General features: G+C 49.5%; 1 protein-coding gene across 2 annotated transcripts in view; it reads left to right on the forward strand.

Moving 5' to 3' along the window:
- The window catches only part of RMC1 (regulator of MON1-CCZ1), a 204,160-nt gene that overhangs the window by 29,816 nt on the left and 152,388 nt on the right, over positions 1 to 21,956 (forward strand). For both annotated transcript variants that reach the window (XM_063923596.1, XM_063923595.1), the window contains exon 4: positions 17,848 to 17,904. In XM_063923596.1, coding sequence (XP_063779666.1) covers positions 17,848 to 17,904 — 57 coding nt within the window. The remainder of the gene's footprint in view (positions 1 to 17,847; positions 17,905 to 21,956) is intronic.

Genomic DNA, 21,956 nt, shown 5'->3' on the forward strand with positions numbered 1-21,956 from the left:
TTGCCTGATTTTTTATTTTATTTGCATTTAGTACACGGTAGAATATTGCTTGCTCTTCCAACCTTAAGTTAAAAATGATTTATAGATACAGGGTTACCACACTTAACCACTAAGTGCCTGAATTCTTAGCCTTGGGATGCTGGTGTTGGTCATGTGACCACCGGCATTGTAAGCGCCAGGATCCTGTACCCATCCCCTATAAAACCTTCCTAATGTTGAAATAATTTTTTCTGTGTTCTCCTCTTTATGAGGGGTAACCTCCAGCCAGTGCATACGGAAGGCGTAAAGTAAAGACATAGATGGGGAGTCACCATGTATCCACATGTCAAGCAACAACTTTTAATCACTTGGCTAGCATGGTCGAATCAGATGCGACCACACCAGGCTGGGCTTTCCCTGACATGGTTGCATCTGATGCGACCAGTCAGAACGCTCACTGTGCAGCAGCAGGAAGTGACGCTTCATGTAATTGCTGCTCTCAGGGGGACTTCCGGTCCCTCTATTCCTGATCCCCCCCTAGTGCTTGCCATGCTGCTGATCGGTCAGCCTGGCAGCACCTCCTACCCAACGGCTACAGACCACTAGCAGCCACTGGGGAAATGTAAAAAAACTTCCTGAGGGGCTGCTGAGAGGATCTGAAGCAGGAAGTCACGATGGTGGCAATGTTCCGATCATTGATGGTCACAATGTTCCGACCATCGATGTTTGCACCAATTTTTTTTTTTTACCTTAAATGTTAGTTTTGGCTTTCTTTTCAGGCAACCTTTATTTCTCATACGTCCTAGAGGATGCTGGGGATGCTTCAAGAACCATGGGGTATAGACAGGATTCGCAGGAGACATGGGCACACTATAAGACTTTGAATGGGTGTGAACTGGCTCCTCCCTCTATGCCCCTTTTCCAGACCCCAGTTAGATTCTGTGCCCAGTGAGACTGGATGCACACTGAGGAGCTCTCCAGAGTTTCTCAGAAAAAGACTTTTATTAGGTTTATTATTTTCAGGGAGACCTGCTGGCAACAGGCTCCCTGCATCGTGGCACTGAGGGGAGAGAAGCAGACCTACTTCTCTGAGTTCAAGGGCTCTGCTTCTTAGGCTACTGGACACCATTAGCTCCAGAGGGTTCGATCACTTGGTGCGCCTAGCTGCTTGTTCCCGGAGCCACGCCGTCACCTCCCTCACAGAGCCAGAAGACAGAAGCCGGGTGAGTATGAGAAGATCAGAAGACTTCAGTGACGGCAGAAGACGGCGGTTGAGGTACCGCATGGCGGTTGAGGTACCGCGCAGCGCCATGCTCCCACACATAACACGGCACTGCAGGGTGCAGGGGGTGCGCCCTGGGCAGCATGGACACCTCAATCAGCACTGGCATAAGTGATAACAGTGCCTAGGCACTAGTTAAGGGACCCCTGCCAGTATAAATATTAACTTAAGCGGGACTGAAGCGCGCCATGTAGTGGGCGGTGCTTAGCCCACACAGCTCTGACCAGCGCCATTTTCTCTTCACAGAAGCTGCAGAGACGCTGGCCCTGACCTCCACACTGCTCTACAAGTAACAGGGTGCAAAACGGGGGGGGGGGGCACAAGTGATTTGGTGCTAATTTATATATATATATAGAAAGCGCTAACAGGTCTGGGCAGTCTTTTTACTTGCTTCAGTACCGGGATAGGCGCTGGGTTGTGAGCTGGCAGAACTCCCTCTATGTCTCTCTTACAGGCTTTGTTGTGGGTCTGTCTCCTATAGCCCCAGTGTGGTTGTGGGTGTCGGTACGTGTGTGTGTGTCGACATGTCTGAGTGCTCTTCCCAGGAGGAGGCTGGAGTGGGGACAGACAATACTGTGAGAGTGGCTGTGTCTGCACCGCCGACGGATGTTTGGATGAATATGTTGAGTGTTTTAAACGCAAATGTGACTCGGTTGACTAAGAGATTTGATAAATCTGAGTCTAAGAACCAGACATGGAGGAAGTCCATGGAGGATGCTTTGTCACAAGACCAGACCCCTTCGGGGTCACAGAAACGTGCATTTACCCAGATAGATGATATATATACCGACACGGACTCTGATTCCAGTGTCGACTATAGTGATGCCAGATTAAATCCAAAACTGGCTAAGAGTATTCAGTACATGATTGTGGCAATAAAAGAAGTGTTGCATATAACTGAGGACCCTGCTGTTCCTGATACTAGAGTCTGTATGTTTAAAGGAGGTAACGTTTCCTCCCTCTCATGAACTGAACGCGCTTTTTGAAAAGGCTTGGGAAAATCCTGACAAGAAGATACAGGTTCCCAAAAGAATTTCAGTGGCATATCCGTTCCCCTCTGGGGACAGGGAAAGGTGGGAGTCCATCCCCACGGTAGACAAAGCTTTATCGCGTCTATCCAAAAAGGTGGCGCTTCCGTCTCCTGACACGGCAGCCCTAAAAGATCCTGCGGATCGTAAGCAGGAAAATACACTAAAATCCATTTATGTCACTACAGGGTCACTACTCAGGCCTGCCGTTGCTTCAGCATGGGTGAGTAGCGCTATTGAAAAGTGGGCAGATAACTTGTCATCTGAGGTAGATACCCTGGACAGGGATAGCGTGCTTTTGACTCTGGGTCACATCAGGGATGCTGCAGCATATTTAAAAGAAGCTGTAAGAGATATTGGCCTTTTGGGATCAAGGGCCGATGCCATGGAAGTCTCAGCGAGGAGAGCATTGTGGATTCATCAATGGAATGCTGACGCTGACTCTAAGAAGGCGATGGAGTCTCTACCGTTTAACAGTAGGGTCTTGTTTGGTGACGGCCTCACTGTCCTGGTATCTACAGCTACCGCGGGTAAGTCTTCATTTTTACCTTATGTTCCTGCACAGCAGAAGAAATCACCTCACTATCAGATGCAGTCCTTTCGGCCCAATAAATTCAAAAAAGGACGTGGGTCCTCCTTCCTTGCTGCAAGGGGAAGAGGAAGGGGAAAAAGGTCACAGGCTGTGGCAAGTTCCCAAGAGCTTCTACCAAATCCACTGCATGACGCTGGGGCTCCTCTGCGGGAGTCCGCACCGGTGGGGGCACGTCTCCGACTCTTCAGTCAGGTCTGGGTGCACTCGGACCTGGATCCTTGGATAATAGAGATAGTAACCCAAGGATACAGGTTAGAGTTTCAAGACATGCCCCCTCACCGATTTTTCAAATCAACCTTGCCAGCTTCTCTTCTAGAAAGGGAGGTAGTAAGCGCTGCAATACTAAAGTTGTGTCAAAATCAAGTAATTATTACAGTGCCCCCGGCACAACAGGGGGAAGGTTTTTATTCGAGCCTGTTCGTGGCCCCGAAGCCAGATGGCTCAGTCAGGCCGATTCTGAACCAAAAATCCCTAAAATTTATTTCTAAAAAAATTCAAATTCAAGATGGAATCTCTCCGAGCAGTGATCTCCACTCTGGAGGAGGGGGATTTTATGGTGTCGGTCGACATAAAGGATGCCTACTTGCATGTCCCCATATATCCTCCACATCAGGCTTACCTGAGGTTTGCTGTTCAGGATTGTCATTACCAATTTCAGACGTTGCCGTTTGGTCTGTCCACGGCACGGAGGATTTTCACCAAAGTGATGGCAGAAATGATGGTTCTCCTGCGCGAGCAGGGAATCACAATTATCCCGTACTTGGACGATCTCCTCATAAAGGCGAGATGCAAGGAGCAGTTTCTGAAAAATGTTGCCCTTTCACTGACGATTCTGCAAAAACATGGTTAGCTCCTAAATTTGCCAAAATCACTGTTGGATCCGACGACACGGCTGTCGTTCCTGGGTATGATTCTGGATACAGAATTACAGAGAGTTTTTCTTCCAGTGGAAAAAGCTCTGGAAATACAGAACATGGTAAAACAGATTATGAAACCAGCAAAGGTGTCAGTTCTTCAATGCACTTGGTTGCTGGGGAAGATGGTGGCGGCCTACGAGGCCATTCTGTTTGGCAGGTTCCATGCCAGGGTGTTTTAGTGGAACCTGTTGGACCAGTGGTCCGGGTCTCACCTGGACATGCACCGGAAAATAATTCTATCTCCCAGGACCAGAATCTCCCTTCTGTGGTGGCTGCACAGTTCTCACCTTCTGGAGGGACGCAGGTTCGGGATTCGGGTATGGATCCTGGTGACCACAGATGCAAGCCTCCGAGGCTGGGGAGCAGTCACACAGGGAAGAAACGTTCAGGGAAAGTGGTCAAGCCAGGAAGCTTGTCTACACATAAACATTCTGGAATTAAGGGCCATTTACAACGGCATCCTGCAAGCAGAACATCTTCTTCTTCGAGGTCTGCCTGTCTTGATTCAGTCAGACAACGTGACAGCAGTGGCGTACATAAACCACCAAGGCGGAACAAGGAGCAGAGCGGCGATGGCCGAGGCCACGAAGATTCTTCGCTGGGCAGAAAGACATGCCAGCGCTCTGTCAGCAGTCTTCATTCCAGGAGTGGACAACAGGGAAGCAGACGTCCTCAGCAGACACGATCTCCATCCAGGAGAGTGGGGTCTTCATCAAGAGGTCTTTGCAGAAGTGACAAGTCGTTGGGGAGTTCCTCAAGTAGACGTGATGGCGTCCCGCCTCAACAAGAAACTTCAGAGATATTGTTCCAGGTCAAGGGACCCTCAAGCAATAGCGGTGGACGCCTTAGTAACACCGTGCGTGTTTCCAGCGGTATATGTGTTCCCTCCACTTATACTCTTTCCAAAGGTGATAAGAATTATAAGAAAAACAAGGGTTCAGGCGATACTCATTGTTCCAGATTGGCCAAGAAGGGCCTGGTATCCAGATCTTCAGGAGTTGCTCATAGAAGATCCCTGGCCTCTTCCTCTTCAGGAGGACCTGTTACAACAGGGGCCATGCGTGTATCAGGACTTACCACGGCTGCGTTTGACGGCGTGGCGGTTGAACGCCAAATCCTAGCCCGAAAGGGTATTCCAAGTGAAGTCATTCCCACACTTCTTCAGGCTAGGAAAGAAGTAACAGCAAAGCATTATCACCGTATTTGGAGAAAATGTGTCTTGGTGTGAATCCAAGAAGGCTCCTACGGAAGAATTTCACCTGGGGCGTTTGCTCCATTTTCTACAAGCAGGTGTGGATGCGAGCCTAAAGTTAGGCTCCATTATAAAGTACAGATTTCGGCCTTGTCGATCTTTTTTTCAGAAAGAATTGGCCTCCCTTCCAGAAGTTCAGACCTTCGTGAAAGGCGTGCTACACATCCAACCTCCATTTGTGCCTCCTGTGGCACCGTGGGATCTTAATGTGGTGTTGCAGTTCCTGCAATCGCATTGGTTTGAACCTTTGCGCAAGGTTGAGTTAAAATTCCTTACTTGGAAAGTAGTCATGTTGTTGGCCTTAGCCTCCGCAAAGCGAGTGTCTGAGTTGGCGGCCTTGTCTCACAAAAGCCCCTATTTAATTTTCCATGCTGATAGAGCGGAGTTGAGAACTCGTCAGCAATTTCTACCGAAAGTGGTTTCGTTATTTCACGTGAACCAGCCTATTGTGGTGCCAGTGGCTACTGATGCCTTGGCGGATTCAAAGTCTCTCGATGTGGTCAGAGCTTTGAAGATCTATGTCGCCAGAACGGCTCAGATTAGGAAAACAGAGGCTCTGTTTGTCCTGTGGGCTCCCAACAAGATTGGGGCTTCTGCTTCTAAGCAGACTATTGCGCACTGGATTTGTAATACGATTCAGCAGGCTCATTCTACAGCAGGATTGCCGTTAACGAAATCGGTGAAAGCCCATTCTACCAGAAAGGTGGGCTCATCCTGGGCGGCTGCCCGTGGAGTCTCGGCGTTACAACTTTGCCGAGCTGCTACTTGGTCGGGATCAAACACCTTTGCGAAGTTTTACAAGTTTGATACCCTGGCTGAGGAGGACCTTTTGTTTGGTCAATCGGTGCTGCAGAGTCATCCGCACTCTCCCGCTCGTTCTAGAGCTTTGGTATAGACCCCATGGTTCTTGAAGCATCCCCAGCATCCTCTAGGACGTATGAGAAAAATAAGAATTTACTTACCGATAATTCTATTTCTCGTAGTCCGTAGTGGATGCTGGGGACTCCGTAAGGACCATGGGGAATAGCGGCTCCGCAGGAGACTGGGCACATCTAAAGAAAGCTTTAGGACTATCTGGTGTGCACTGGCTCCTCCCCCTATGACCCTCCTCCAAGCCTCAGTTAGGATACTGTGCCCGGACGAGCGTACACAATAAGGAAGGATCTTGAATCCCGGGTAAGACTCATACCAGCCACACCAATCACACCGTACAACTTGTGATCTGAACCCAGTTAACAGCATGATAACAGAGGAGCTTCTAGAAAAGATGGCTCACTACAGCAATAACCCGATTTTTTGGTAACAATAACTATGTACCAGTATTGCAGACAATCCGCACTTGGGATGGGCGCCCAGCATCCACTACGGACTACGAGAAATAGAATTATCGGTAAGTAAATTCTTATTTTCTCTAACGTCCTAAGTGGATGCTGGGGACTCCGTAAGGACCATGGGGATTATACCAAAGCTCCCAAACGGGCGGGAGAGTGCGGATGACTCTGCAGCACCAAATGAGAGAACTCCAGGTCCTCCTCAGCCAGGGTATCAATTTTGTAGAATTTTACAAACGTATTTGCTCCTGACCAAGTAGCTGCTCGGCAAAGTTGTAAAGCAGAGACCCCTCGGGCAGCCGCCCAAGATGAGCCCACCTTCCTTGTGGAGTGGGCATTTACAGATTTTTGGCTGTGGCAGGCCTGCCACAGAATGTGCAAGCTGAATTGTACTACAAATCCAACGAGCAATAGTCTGCTTAGAAGCAGGAGCACCCAGCTTGTTGGGTGCATACAGGATAAACAGCGAGTCAGTTTTCCTGACTCCAGCCGTCCTGGAAACATAAATTTTCAGGGCCCTGACAACGTCTAGCAACTTGGAGTCCTCCAAGTCCCTAGTAGCCGCAGGCACCACAATAGGTTGGTTCAGGTGAAACGCTGAAACCACCTTAGGGAGAAACTGAGGACGAGTCCTCAATTCCGTCCTGTCCGAATGGAAAATCAGATAAGGGCTTTTACAGGATAAAGCCGCCAATTCTGACACGCGCCTGGCCCAGGCCAGGGCCAACAGCATGACCACTTTCCATGTGAGATATTTTAACTCCACAGATTTAAGTGGTTCAAACCAATGTGACTTTTGGAACCCAAAAAACTACATTGAGATCCCAAAGTGCCACTGGAGGCACAAAAGGAGGCTGTATATGCAGTACCCCTTTTACAAACGTCTGAACTTCAGGGACTGAAGCTAGTTCTTTCTGGAAGAAAATTGACAGGGCCGAAATTTGAACCTTAATGGACCCCAATTTCAGGCCCATAGACACTCCTGTTTGCAGGAAATGTAGGAATCGACCCAGTTGAATTTCCTCCGTCGGGCCTTACTGGCCTCGCACCACGCAACATATTTTCGCCAAATGCGGTGATAATGTTTTGCGGTTACATCCTTTCTGGCTTTGATCAGGATAGGGATGACTTCATCCGGAATGCCTTTTTCCTTCAGGATCCGGCGTTCAACCGCCATGCCGTCAAACGCAGCCGCGGTAAGTCTTGGAACAGACAGGGTCCTTGCTGGAGCAGGTCCCTTCTGTGAGGTAGAGGCCACGGATCCTCCGTGAGCATCTCTTGAAGTTCCGGTTACCAAGTCCTTCTTGGCCAATCCGGAGCCACGAATATAGTGCTTACTCCTCTCCATCTTATCAATCTCAGTACCTTGGGTATGAGAGGCAGAGGAGGGAACACATACACTGACTGGTACACCCACGGTGTTAACAGAGCGTCTACAGCTATTGCCTGAGGGTCCCTTGACCTGGCGCAATACCTGTCGAGTTTTTCCCAACGGTTTATAATCATGTGGAAGACTTCTGGGTGAAGTCCCCACTCTCCCGGGTGGAGGTCGTGCTGAGGAAGTCTGCTTCCCAGTTGTCCACTCCCGGAATGAATACTGCTGACAGTGCTATTACATGATTTTCCGCCCAGCGAAGAATCCTTGCAGCTTCTGCCATTGCCCTCCTGCTTCTTGTGCCACCCTGTCTGTTTACGTGGGTGACTGCCGTGATGTTGTCCGACAGGATCAACACCGGCTGACCTTGAAGCAGAGGTCTTGCTAAGCTTAGAGCATTGTAAATGGCCCTTAGCTTCAGGATATTTATGTGAAGTGATGTCTCCAGGCTTGACCATAAGCCCTGGATATTCCTTCCCTGTGTGACTGCTCCCCAGCCTCGCAGGCTGGCATCCGTGGTCACCAGGACCCAGTCCTGAATGCCGAATCTGCGGCCCTCTAGAAGATGAGCACTCTGCAACCACCACAGGAGGGACACCCTTGTCCTTGGTGACAGGGTTATCCGCTGATGCATCTGAAGATGCGACCCGGACCATTTGTTCAGCAGGTCCCACTGGAAAGTTCTTGCGTGGAATCTGCCGAATGGGATTGCTTCGTAGGAAGCCACCATTTTACCCAGAACCCTTGTGCATTGATGCACTGAGACTTGGCTCGGTTTTAGGAGGTTCCTGACTAGCTCGGATAACTCCCTGGCTTTCTCCTCCGGGAGAAACACCTTTTTCTGGACTGTGTCCAGGATCATCCCTAGGAACAGAAGACAAGTCGTCGGAACCAGCTGCGATTTTGGAATATTGAGAATCCAATCGTGCTGCCGCAACACTACCTGAGATAGTGCTACACCGACCTCCAACTGTTCCCTGGATCTTACCCTTATCAGGGAATCGTCCAAGTAAGGGATAACTAAAATTCCCTTCCTTCGAAGGAATATCATCATTTCGGCCATTACCTTGGTAAAGACCCGGGGTGCCGTGGACCATCCATACGGCAGCGTCTGAACTGATAGTGACAGTTCTGTACCATAAACCTGAGGTACCCTTGATGAGAGGTGTAAATTTTGACATGAAGGTAAGCATCCTTGATGTCCCGAGACATCATGTAGTCCCCTTCTTCCAGGTTCGCAATCACTGCTCTGAGTGACTCAATGTTGAATTTGAACCTCTGTATGTAAGTGTTCAAAGATTTTAGATTTAGAATCGGTCTCACCGAGCCGTCCGGCTTCGGTACCACAACAGTGTGGAATAATACCCCGTTCCCTGTTGCAGGAGGGGTACCTTGATTATCACCTGCTGGGAATACAGCTTGTGAATGGCTTCCAAAACTGTCTCCCTGTCAGAAGGAGACATCGGTAAAGCCGACTTTAGGAAACGGCGAGGGGGAGACGTCTCGAATTCTAATTTGTACCCATGAGATATCACCTGAAGGATCCAGGGGTCTACTTGCGAGTGAGCCCACTGCGCGCTGAAATTCATTGAGACGGGCCCCCCACCGTGCCTGATTCTGCTTGTAAAGCCCCAGCGTCATACTGAGGGCTTGGCAGAGGCGGGAGAGGGTTTCTGTTCCTGGGAACTGGCTGATTTCTGCAGCCTTTTTCCTCTCCCTCTTGTTCACGAAAAGACTGCGCCTGATAATACGGCGTCTTCTCATGTTGAGAGGCGACCTGGGGTACAAACGTGGATTTCCCAGCTGTTGCCGTGGCCACCAGGTCTGAAAGACCGACCCCAAATAACTCCTCCCCTTAATAAGGCAATACTTCCAAATGCCGTTTGGAATACGCATCACCTGACCACTGACGTGTCCATAACCTTCTACTGGTAGAAATGGACAACGCACTTAGACTTGATGCCAGTCGGCAAATATTCCGCTGTGCATCACGCATATATAGAAATGCATCTTTTAAATGCTCTATAGGCAAAAATATACTGTCCATATCTAGGGTATCAATATTTTTAGTCAGGGAATCCGACCACGCCAATCCAGCACTGCACATCCAGGCTGAGGCGATTGCTGGTCGCAGTATAACACCAGTATGTGTGTAAATACATTTTAGGATACCCTCCTGCTTTCTATCAGCAGGATCCTTAAGGGCGGCCATCTCAGGAGAGGGTAGAGCCCTTACAAGCGTGTGAGCGCTTTATCCACCCTAGGGGGTGTTTCCCAACGCACCCTAACCTCTGGCGGGAAAGGATATAATGCCAATAACATTTTAGAAATTATCAGTTGTTATCGGGGGAAAACCACGCATCATCACACACCTCATTTAATTTCTCAGATTCAGGAAAACTACAGGTAGTTTTTCCTCACCGAACATAATACCCCTTTTTGGTGGTACTCGTATTATCAGAAATGTGTAAAACATTTTTTATTGCCTCAATCATGTAACGTGTGGCCCTACTGGAAGTCACATTTGTCTCTTCACCGTCGACACTGGAGTCAGTATCCGTGTCGGCGTCTATATCTGCCATCTGAGTTAACGGGCGCTTTAGAGCCCCTGACGGCCTATGAGACGTCTGGACAGGCCCAAGCTGAGTAGCCAGCTGTCTCATGTCAACCACTGTCTTTTATACAGAGCTGACACTGTCACGTAATTCCTTCCAACAGTTCATCCACTCAGGTGTCGACCCCCTAGGGGGTGACATCACTATTACAGGCAATCTGCTCCGTCTCCACATCATTTTTCTCCTCATACATGTCGACACAAACGTACCGACATACAGCACACACACAGGGAATGCTCTGATAGAGGACAGGACCCCACTAGCCCTTTGGGGAGACAGAGGGAGAGTTTGCCAGCACACACCAGAGCGCTATATATATACAGGGATAACCTTATATAAGTGTTTTTCCCCTTATAGCTGCTGTATCTTTAATACTGCGCGTAATTAGTGCCCCCCCTCTCTTTTTTAACCCTTTCTGTAGTGTAGTGACTGCAGGGGAGAGACAGGGAGCTTCCCTCCAACGGAGCTGTGAGGGAAAATGGCGCCAGTGTGCTGAGGAGATAGGCTCCGCCCCCTTATCGGCGGCCTTATCTCCCGTTTTTCTATGTATTCTGGCAGGGGTTAAATGCATCCATATAGCCCAGGAGCTATATGTGATGCATTTTTTGCCATCCAAGGTGTTTTTTATTGCGTCTCAGGGCGCCCCCCCCCCCCAGCGCCCTGCACCCTCAGTGACCGGAGTGTGAAGTGTGCTGAGAGCAATGGCGCACAGCTGCAGTGCTGTGCGCTACCTTGTTGAAGACAGGACGTCTTCTGACGCCGATTTTCCGGACCTCTTCTGCCTTCTGGCTCTGTAAGGGGGCCGGCGGCGCGGCTCTGGGACCCATCCAGGCTGGGCCTGTGATCGTCCCTCTGGAGCTAATGTCCAGTAGCCTAAGAAGCCCAATCCACTCTGCACGCAGGTGAGTTCGCTTCTTCTCCCCTTAGTCCCTCGATGCAGTGAGCCTGTTGCCAGCAGGTCTCACTGAAAATAAAAAACCTAAACTAAAACTTTCACTAAGAAGCTCAGGAGAGCCCCTAGTGTGCACCCTTCTCGTTCGGGCACAAAGATCTAACTGAGGCTTGGAGGAGGGTCATAGGGGGAGGAGCCAGTGCACACCAGATAGTCCTAAAGCTTTCTTTAGATGTGCCCAGTCTCCTGCGGAGCCGCTATTCCCCATGGTCCTTACGGAGTCCCCAGCATCCACTTAGGACGTTAGAGAAATAGGATTTTAATACCTACCGGTTAATCCTTTTCTCTTAGTCCGTAGAGGATGCTGGGCGTCCGTCCCAATGCGGGCTGTATCTGCAGTTTGGCTATAGTTACGCTCATGTTGCGTTGAGTTCAGTCAATCTGTGACTGTTGTTGGTCATGCCGTTGCATGCGTTGTTTGTTGAATACCATGTTGTACGGCGTGTTGGAGGTTTGAGCTGGTATGTATCTCACCTTAGTTTAAAATAATTAAATCCTTTTCCTCGAAATGTCCGTCTCCCTGGGCACAATTCCTATAACTGGTGTCTGGAGGAGGGGCATAGAGGGAGGAGCCAGTTCACACCCATTCAAAGTCTTATAGTGTGCCCATGTCTCCTGCGGATCCAGTCTATACCCCATGGTTCTTGATGCATCCCCAGCATCCTCTACGGACTAAGAGAAAAGGATTTACCGGTAGGTATTAAAATCCTATTTCTCTGACGTCCTAGTGGATGCTGGGGACTCCGTAAGGACCATGGGGGAATAGATGGCTCCGCAGGAGACTGGGCACATCTAAAGAAAGATTTAGGTCTATCTGGTGTGCACTGGCTCCTCCCCCTATGACCCTCCTCCAAGCCTCAGTTAGATTTCTGTGCCCGGCCGAGCTTGATGCACACTAGGGGCTCTCCTGAGCTCCTAGAAAGAAAGTATAGTTTAGGTTTTTTATTTTACAGTGAGACCTGCTGGCAACAGGCTCACTGCAGCGAGGGACTAAGGGGAGAAGAAGCGAACCTACCTAAGTGGTGGTAGCTTGGGCTTCTTAGGCTACTGGACACCATTAGCTCCAGAGGGATCGCACACAGGACCCGACCTCGTCGTCCGTTCCCGGAGCCGCGCCGCCGTCCCCCTTACAGAGCCAGAAGCAAGAAGGTCTGGAAAATCGGCGGCTGAAGACTTCTGTCTTCTCCAAGGTAGCGCACAGCACTGCAGCTGTGCGCCATTGCTCCTCATGCACACCACACACTTCGGTCACTGATGGGTGCAGGGCGCTGGGGGGGGGGGGGGCGCCCTGAGCAGCAATATTAACACCTTGGCTGGCAAAACTGACACCATATATAGCCCCAGAGGCTATATAGGTGTAAATTACCCCTGTCAGAATAACACAAAAAGCGGGAGAAAGCCAGCCGAAAAAGGGGCGGAGTCATCTCCCTCAGCACACTGGCGCCATTTTCCCTCACAGCTCCGCTGGAAGGATCGCTCCCTGGCTCTCCCCTGCAGTCCTGCACTACAGAAAGGGTAAAAAAGAGAGGGGGGGCACAAATTTAGGCGCAGTATAATATATATATGCAGCTATAAGGGAAAACACTCTTTATAGGTGATATCCCTGTGGTATATAGCGCTCTGGTGTGTGCTGGCATACTCTCCCTCTGTCTCCCCAAAGGGCTTTGTGGGGTCCTGTCCTCTGTCAGAGCATTCCCTGTGTGTGTGCTGTGTGTCGGTACCGCTGTGTCGACATGTATGATGAGGAAAATGATGTGGAGGCAGAGCAAATGCCTGTAAATGTGTTGTCACCCCCTGAGGGGTCGACACCTGTGTGGATGGACTTATGGAAGGAATTACGTGACAGTGTCAGCTCCTTACATAAAAGGTTTGACGACATAGGACAGCCGGCTACTCAGCTTGTGACTGTTCCAGCGTCTCAAATGTCATCAGGGGCTTTAAAACGCCTGCTACCTCAGATGGCAGACACAGATGTCGACACGGATACCGACTCCAGTGTCGACGACGATGAGACTAGTGTACCCTCCAATAGGTCCACCCGTTACATGATTGAGGCAATGAAAAATGTATTACACATTTCTGATAGTACCCCAGGTACCACAAAAAAGGGTATTATGTTCGGTGAGAAAAAACTACCAGTAGTTTTTCCTGCATCTGAGGAATTAAATGAGGTGTGTGAGGAAGCCTGGACTTCCCCCGATAAGAAATTGATAATTTCTAAACGGTTATTGGCAGCGTACCCTTTCCCGCCAGAGGATAGGTCACGTTGGGAAACGTCCCCTAGGGTAGATAAAGCGCTTACACGTTTATCAAAACAAGTGGCACTACCGTCTCCTGATACGGCCGCCCTAAAGGATCCTGCTGATAGAAAGCAGGAGGCTACCCTAAAAGCTATATATACACACACGGGCATTATATTGCGACCAGCGATTGCATCAGCATGGATGTGCAGTGCTGCTGCTGCGTGGTCAGATTCCCTGTCGGATAATATTGATACCCTGGATAGGGACACTATTTTGCTGACAGTAGAGCATATAAAGGACGCTGTCTTATACATGCGTGATGCACAGAGGGATATTTGCCGGCTGGCATAAAAAATAAGCGCAATGTCCATCGCCGCCAGAAGGGGGTTATGGACTCGGCAGTGGTCAGGTGATGCCGATTCAAAAAGGCACATGGAAGTTTTGCCTTATAAGGGGGTGGAACTGTTTGGGGATGGTCTTTCAGACCTCGTTTCCACAGCTACGGCTGGGAAATCGACATTTTTGCCATAGGCTACCCCACAGCAAAAGAAGGCACCGTATTATCAAGTACAGTCCTTTCGGCCCCATAATCACGAGGGCTCGAGGCGCATCCTTTCTACCGAGAGGCAAAGGTAGAGGGAAAAAGCTGCAGCATACAGCCAGTTCCCAAGAGCAGAAGTCCTCCCCCGCGTCCTGTAAGTCCACAGCATGACGCTGGGGCTTCACAGGCGGATCCGGGTACGGTGGGGGCCCGTCTCAGAAATTTCAGCACACAGTGGGCTCTCTCACAGGTGGATCCCTGGGCCCTTCAAGTAGTATCTCAGGGGTACAGGCTGGAATTCGAGACGTCCCCCCCCCCCCCCCCCCCGCCGTTTTCTAAAATCTGCCTTACCAGCAACTCCCTCTGCCAGGGAGGCAGTGTTGGTGGCTATCCAAGAACTGTATTCACAGCAAGTGATTGTCAAGGTACCCCTCCTTCAGCAAGGGAAGGGTTACTATTCCACAATGTTTGTGTACCGAAACCGGACGGTTCGGTGAGACCCATCTTAAATCTAAAATCCTTGAACACTTATATCAAAAGGTTCAAGTTCAAGATGGAATCGCTCAGGGCGGTTATTGCGAGCCTGGACGAGGGGGATTACATGGTCTCCATGGACATCAAGGATGCGTACCTGCATGTCCCCATTTACCCTCCTCACCAGGAGTACCTCAGATTTGTGGTACAGGACTGTCATTATCAGTTCCAGACGCTGCCGTTTGGGTTATCCACGGCACCGAGGGTATTTACCAAGGTAATGGCCGAAATGATGATACTCCTTCGCAAGAAGGGAGTTTTAATTATCCCGTACTTGGACGATCCCCTGATAAAGGCGAGGTCCAAGGAACAGTTGGTAGTGGGGGTAGCACTTTCTCGGGAAGTGCTACAACAGCACGGCTGGATTCTCAATATTCCAAAGTCACAGCTGGTCCCGACGACACGTCTTCTGTTCCTGGGAATGATTCTGGACACAGACCAGAAAAAAGTGTTTCTTCCAGTGGAAAAAGCCGAGGAGTTGTCATCTCTAGTCAGAGACCTCCTAAAACCAGGACAGGTGTCGGTACATCAATGCACACGAGTCCTGGGAAAAATGGTAGCTTCGTACGAAGCAATTCCATTCGGAAGGTTCCACGCAAGGACTTTCCAGTGGGACCTGTTGGACAAATGGTCCGGGTCCCATCTCCAGATGCAACAGCGGATAACCCTGTCGGCAAGGACCAGGGTATCGCTGCTGTGGTGGCTGCAGAGGGCTCATCTACTAGAGGGCCGCAGATTCGGAATACAGGACTGGGTCCTGGTGACCACGGATGCCAGCCTTCGGGGCTGGGGCGCAGTCACACAGGGAAGAAATTTCCAAGGACTGTGGTCAAATCAGGAGATTTCGCTTCACATAAATATTCTAGAGCTAAGGGCCATTTACAATGCCCTAAGCCAAGCAAGGCCCCTGCTTCAGAACCAGCCGGTACTGATCCAATCAGACAACATCACGGCGGTCGCCCATGTAAACAGACAGGGCGGCACAAGAAGCAGGATGGCAATGGCAGAAGCCACAAGGATTCTCCGATGGGCGGAAAATCATGTGTTAGCACTGACAGCAGTGTTCATTCCGGGAGTGGACAACTGGGAAGCAGACTACCTCAGCAGGATTGCGCCAGGTCAAGGGACCCTCAGGCGATCGCTGTGGACGCTCTAGTAACACCGTGGGTGTACCAGTCGGTTTATGTGTTTCCTCCTCTGCCTCTCATTCCCAAGGTACTGAGAATAATACGAAGGCGAGGAGTGAAAACTATACTCGTGGTTCCGGATTGGCCAAGAAGAGCTTGGTACCCGGAACTTCAAGAGATGCTTTCAGAGGACCCTTGGCCTCTGCCGCTCAGACAGGACCTGCTGCAGCAGGGGCCCTGTCTGTTCCAAGACTTACCGCGGCTACGTTTGACGGCATGGCGGTTGAACACCGGATCCTGAAGGAAAAGGGCATTCCGGAGGAAGTCATCCCTACCCTGATCAAAGCCAGGAAGGATGTCACCGCAAAACATTATCACCGCATTTGGCGGAAATATGTTGCTTGGTGTGAGGCCAGGAAGGCCCCAACGGAGGAATTTCAACTGGGTCGATTCCTGCATTTCCTGCAAGCAGGGGTGACGTTGGGCCTCAAATTGGGGTCCATTAAAGTCCAGATTTCGGCCCTGTCGATTTTCTTCCAGAAAGAACTGGCTTCACTGCCTGAAGTTCAGACTTTTGTCAAAGGAGTTCTGCGTATTCAGCCTCCTTTTGTGCCCCCAGTGGCACCTTGGGATCTCAATGTGGTTTTGGAGTTCCTGAAATCACATTGGTTTGAACCACTTAAGACTGTGGATTTGAAATATCTCACGTGGAAAGTGGTCATGCTGTTGGCTCTGGCTTCGGCCAGGCGTGTGTCAGAATTGGCGGCTTTGTCCTATAAAAGCCCTTATCCGATTTTCCATACGGATAGGGCAGAGTTGAGGACTCGTCCTCAGTTTCTCCCGAAGGTGGTTTCAGCGTTTCACTTGAACCGGCCTATTGTGGTGCCTGCGGCTACTAGGAACTTGGAGGATTCCAAGTTACTGGACGTAGTCAGGGCCCTGAAAATTTATGTTTCCAGGACGGCTGGAGTCAGGAAAACTGACTCGCTGTTTATCCTGTATGCACCCAACAAACTGGGTGCTCCTGCTTCTAAGCAGACTATCGCGCGCTGGATTTGTAGCACTATTCAGCTGGCGCATTCTGCGGTGGGACTACTGCAGCCTAAATCTGTAAAAGCCCATTCCACAAGGAAGGTGGGCTCATCTTGGGCGGCTGCCCGAGGGGTCTCGGCTTTACAACTTTGCTGAGCTGCTACTTGGTCAGGGGCAAACACGTTTGAAAAATTCTACAAATTTGATACCCTGGCTGAGGAGGAACTGGAGTTCTCTCATTCGGTGTTGCAGAGTCATCCGCACTCTCCCGCCCGTTTGGGAGCTTTGGTATAATCCACATGATCCTTACGGAGTCCCCAGCATCCACTAGGACGTCAGAGAAAATAAGAATTTACTCACCGGTAATTCTATTTCTCGTAGTCCGTAGTGGATGCTGGGCGCCCATCCCAAGTGCGGATTGTCTGCAATACTTGTAAATAGTTATTGTTACACAAATCGGGTTGTTATTGCGAGCCATCTGTTCAGAGGCTCCGTTGTTATCATACTGTTAACCGGGGTTCCTATCACGAGTTATACGGTGTGATTGGTGTGGCTGGTATGAGTCTTACCCGGGATTCAAAATCCTTCCTTATTGTGTCAGCTCTTCCGGGCACAGTGTCCTAACTGAGGCTTGGAAGAGGGTCATAGGGGGAGGAGCCAGTGCACACCAGATAGACCTAAATCTTTCTTTAGATGTGCCCAGTCTCCTGCGGAGCCGTCTATTCCCCATGGTCCTTACGGAGTCCCCAGCATCCACTACGGACTACGAGAAATAGAATTACCGGTGAGTAAATTCTTATTTTTAAATGTTCTTAACCTAATTCAATCAAAAGTAAAAAAAACAAAAATCTCTAAGCGTTTTTAAAAAAAAATATTCTTCAGTTAAGTGGTTACGCAAAATATTATTTTTACAGTTATTCAATAAGTGTTTTAGATAACTTTTTTTTTTATTGAATGTATTATTTTATAAACATTCTGATTTTAGCACCTTTTCATTTTTCTGCCTATTATCCTTTGGTTTATGGATAATTATTTCCATTTTTTCAGGATTTTATCAACTTGATTCAGGACTATTCTCAGCTGGAATATTTTCAGGAATGTAAGGTAAATGTGTTTTGTTTGCGAGTTTCGGAATGAGATTCTGATGGCGAAACTGTTGGCTAAAAAGAGTGTTGTTTGGCATAGCCAGCAGTTGTTATGTTCTAAACCAGTGGTTCTCAAACTGGGTGCCTTAGGGCAGTTGCAGGGGTGCCATGAGTTGGTGGTCCAGGACCAATTAAAATTATGCATGGTCAATGTGATAAGGAAAACCAGTGCTTGTTGGCTTCCAGTCATAAAATATGTGGTGGATAAACAGAAGCGAATCCTGTTCCTCACCACATAAGTGAGCCTAAGAATGACATATAAACACAATTTACTTCATTTTAGATTTTTTTTATTTTTTTTAATGAATATCAATATATGAAACTTTTGGCCTAGGGGTGCTGTAAAAAAAAACTAAAAAATATGTTACACGCTGTGGCACAGTTATTCAAAAAAGTTTAGGAACCATTGTTCTGGACATTGCAACAAAAAAAGCACCATTTCTTGAGCACAGTCTTTCTTTTGCTGGTTATTTGATGTGAGTAATACCCCTTTCACACTGCCAATGCCGGATCCCACCCGGGAATTGGAAACGAGTCCTTCCCGGGTGGGATCCTGCATTGGACGCTGCTGCTGGCTTCCCCAACCGGGCAATATGCTGGGCGGGTTGCCATAGCAGCGGGGGGCGGAGGCGGCGCTGGGAGATGAGATTATCTCCGCGCCACCTCTCCCTGTTGTAGTGAACGGGTCCCGGGTCGCGCCTGTTTACACTGCCATTGACCCGGTATTCAACCCTGGAATAACACTGCTTTATTACCGGGTTGAATTGGCGGGTCATTCGGCTATGGCGCTTTCACACCGCACGCAGACCCATGCCGGGTCGATACCGGGTTATTTGTGCGGTGTGAAAGGAGTATAAACGTTATGAGGTAGATTTAAACTTCAAAACAGACACTTTCATAATTCTACCCGTTTGTATGTTAATAGATTAGAAAGTATCATACATGGTAAATGGATATCTATTTTCATTGACATTTTAATCCTAGTGTTATATTTCTGAAAAATAAATACCTCCACTTTATAAACTAATGACTTAATATTGTCCTGATGAGAAAATAATGAATGTCATGGAAAGATAATACACAACACATTACTGAAGTTGGGCATGTTATTGGATGTTCTCATGAATCCTGTACACGATGATAGCATATGATGAATGTACAAGATTATAGTTATGGTGGCCAATCCCGGGATCGGGATCCCGGGATTTAGAGCCAAAAACGTCCGGGATTCAATCCCGGTATTGGAAGCTCCAATCCCGGGGATTGAGGGATCAGCGTTGAGCGTCCACAGGACACTCAGATGCTGCCCAGGTTCCTTCTTCCGGCTCCCCAGCGCAGCGTGAGAGGTCACGCTACACCGTCACACGCCGCTGGGAGCTGCCAGGAGAGAGCGGAGGATGTTCCCCACCTGCCCGCCCCTGGTATATGGTGAGTTATGTGTGCGAGGCGGGGCGAGGGGACGGGCACATAGTTAAAAGCCAATCCCGGATGCTATTTTTCAATCCCGATACACGGGATTATAATAGTTATAAACACTACGTAAGGTGCTGCAGAAATCTTGTATAACTACCTGTTGATCAGCATCTATGGTGTGATAAAAAGTGCTTAATAAGAGGGGGTACCCAAAAGAAAATAAGATTTTAAACCTACCGGTAAATCTTTTTCTCGTAGTCCGTAGAGGATGCTGGGACTCCGTAAGGACCATGGGGATAGACGGGCTCCGCAGGAGACATGGGCACTTTAAGAAAGACTTTGACTCTGGGTGTGCACTGGCTCCTCCCTCTATGCCCCTCCTCCAGACCTCAGTTAGAGAAACTGTGCCCAGAGGAGACGGACAGTACAAGGAAAGGATTTTTGTAATCCAAGGGCAAGATTCATACCAGCCACACCAATCACACCGTATAACTTGTGATATACTATCTAGTTAACAGTATGAAGAACAACATATCATCGGCCCAAAACCGATGAAACTATAACATAACCCTTATGTAAGCAATAACTATATACAAGTCTTGCAGAAGTAGTCTTCACTTGGGACGGGCGCCCAGCATCCTCTACGGACTACGAGAAAAAGATTTACCGGTAGGTTTAAAATCTTTTCTCTGACGTCCTAGTGGATGCTGGGAACTCCGTAAGGACCATGGGGAATAGCGGGCTCCGAAGGAGGCTGGACACTCTAGAAAGATCTTAGACTACCTGGTGTGCACTGGCTCCTCCCACCATGACCCTCCTCCAAGCCTCAGTTAGATTTCGTGCCCGGCCGAGGTTGGATGCACACTAGGGGCTCTCCTGAGCTCTTAGAAAGAAATAGACTTAGGTTTTTTTATTTTCAGTGAGACCTGCTGGCAACAGGCTCACTGCAGCGAGGGACTAAGGGGAGAAGAAGCGAACTCGCCTGCTTGCAGCCGGATTGGGCTTCTTAGGCTACTGGACACCATTAGCTCCAGAGGGATCGACCGCAGGCCCAGTCCTTGGTGTTCGGTCCCGGAGCCGCGCCGCCGTCCCCCTTACAGAGCCAGAAGCAAGAAGATGGTCCGGAAAATCGGCGGCATGAAGACTCAGTCTTCACCAAGGTAGCGCACAGCACTGCAGCTGTGCGCCATTGCTCCTCTCACACACTTCACACTCCGGTCACTGAGGGTGCAGGGCGCTGGGGGGGGCGCCCTGAGGCAGCAATAAAAACACCTTGGCTGGCAAAAATACCTCAATATATAGCCCCAGGGGCTATATATGAGGAAAATACCCCTGCCAGATTCCATAAAAAAGCGGGAGAATAGGCCGCGGAAAAGGGGCGGAGCTATCTCCCTCAAGCACACTGGCGCCATTTTCCCTCACAGCTCCGATGGAGGGAAGCTCCCTAGCTCTCCCCTGCAGTTTACAACACAGAAAAGGGTTAAAAAAGAGAGGGGGGGGGGGGGGGGCACGGCAGCACAGGAGTAGGAAGCAGATCCCGGGAGCTCCCTGGATTAAACATCCTCCTGTAATATCCTGGCCCCTTTGGTGTGCCTGAATACCCTGCTTTTCTTCCCTACGCTGCAGGGCACCGGCAGGCGATTTCCCCGCTCTCCCCGGGGTCTGTACGGCCGAGGAGACATACTTCCGGATTTGCGGCCTATACCTCCTCCGGATCCCCGGCCTCAATTTTGGAGATTCCCGGCCCCACTGCTCTGGACTGCTGCTTCCAGTCATAGAGGGAACACTCTCACTTAAAGGCTGACTGATATGTAACTGGTGAGTGACTTCTACCTCCTGGGATCAAATTACACTTTGACTTCAGTTGCTGTCTTATTTTACATACTAAATAACCGCATCGCTCCTGCTCTCACCTATATTCTGGGACGCTGCCAGTACTTTCTTTTACATTTGCCTACTACTTTGGAGACCAGCTGCGGATGTGTTTCTGCTTATTACAACCCTAAAATTCACTCATTGCTGAAGTCTCCTTCTACGCTTTTGACCTGAGATTATACCGGAGTGTCTGTTACTACCTATTGTCCGTCATGGTTCGGGACGGCCAGCGCACGGCTGCGGCGAAGCTGGAGAAATTTGCCAGACAACCTAACCCACTAAACCAACGGGCCTCGCAGGCCGCTTCGCAGGGGGCCTCTCCGTCCCACTCCTACTCCCCATCTGCAACAGCTGCTGAATCCCCTAACACACCCGCAGCTCCATCTCTTCAACAAGTGCTGGAGGCAATAGCTGTATCGGAACAGCGTCTTTCAGATAAGATGGAGAAAGTGCAGTGTGATCTCTCACTGCTTTGGCAGGACGTCCAGCGCATACGAGAGAGAGTGGGAGAGGCAGAAACCCGTGTCTCGAATCTGGAGGATATGTGCGGTCCTATGAAACAATCTATTTCCACGGTAACCCAGCAAGTAACATCCCTTCAATCCAAATTACTAGACATGGAGGGTCGGCTGCGTAGAAATAATGTGCGATTTGTGGGCCTGCCGGAGAAGGAGGAGGGCTCCCAGCCTGAGGTCTTCCTGGAGTCATGGCTTAAGGAACTGT

This window comes from Pseudophryne corroboree, chromosome 5 (assembly GCF_028390025.1).
Source record: "Pseudophryne corroboree isolate aPseCor3 chromosome 5, aPseCor3.hap2, whole genome shotgun sequence".
NCBI classification, from domain to species: domain Eukaryota; kingdom Metazoa; phylum Chordata; class Amphibia; order Anura; family Myobatrachidae; genus Pseudophryne; species Pseudophryne corroboree.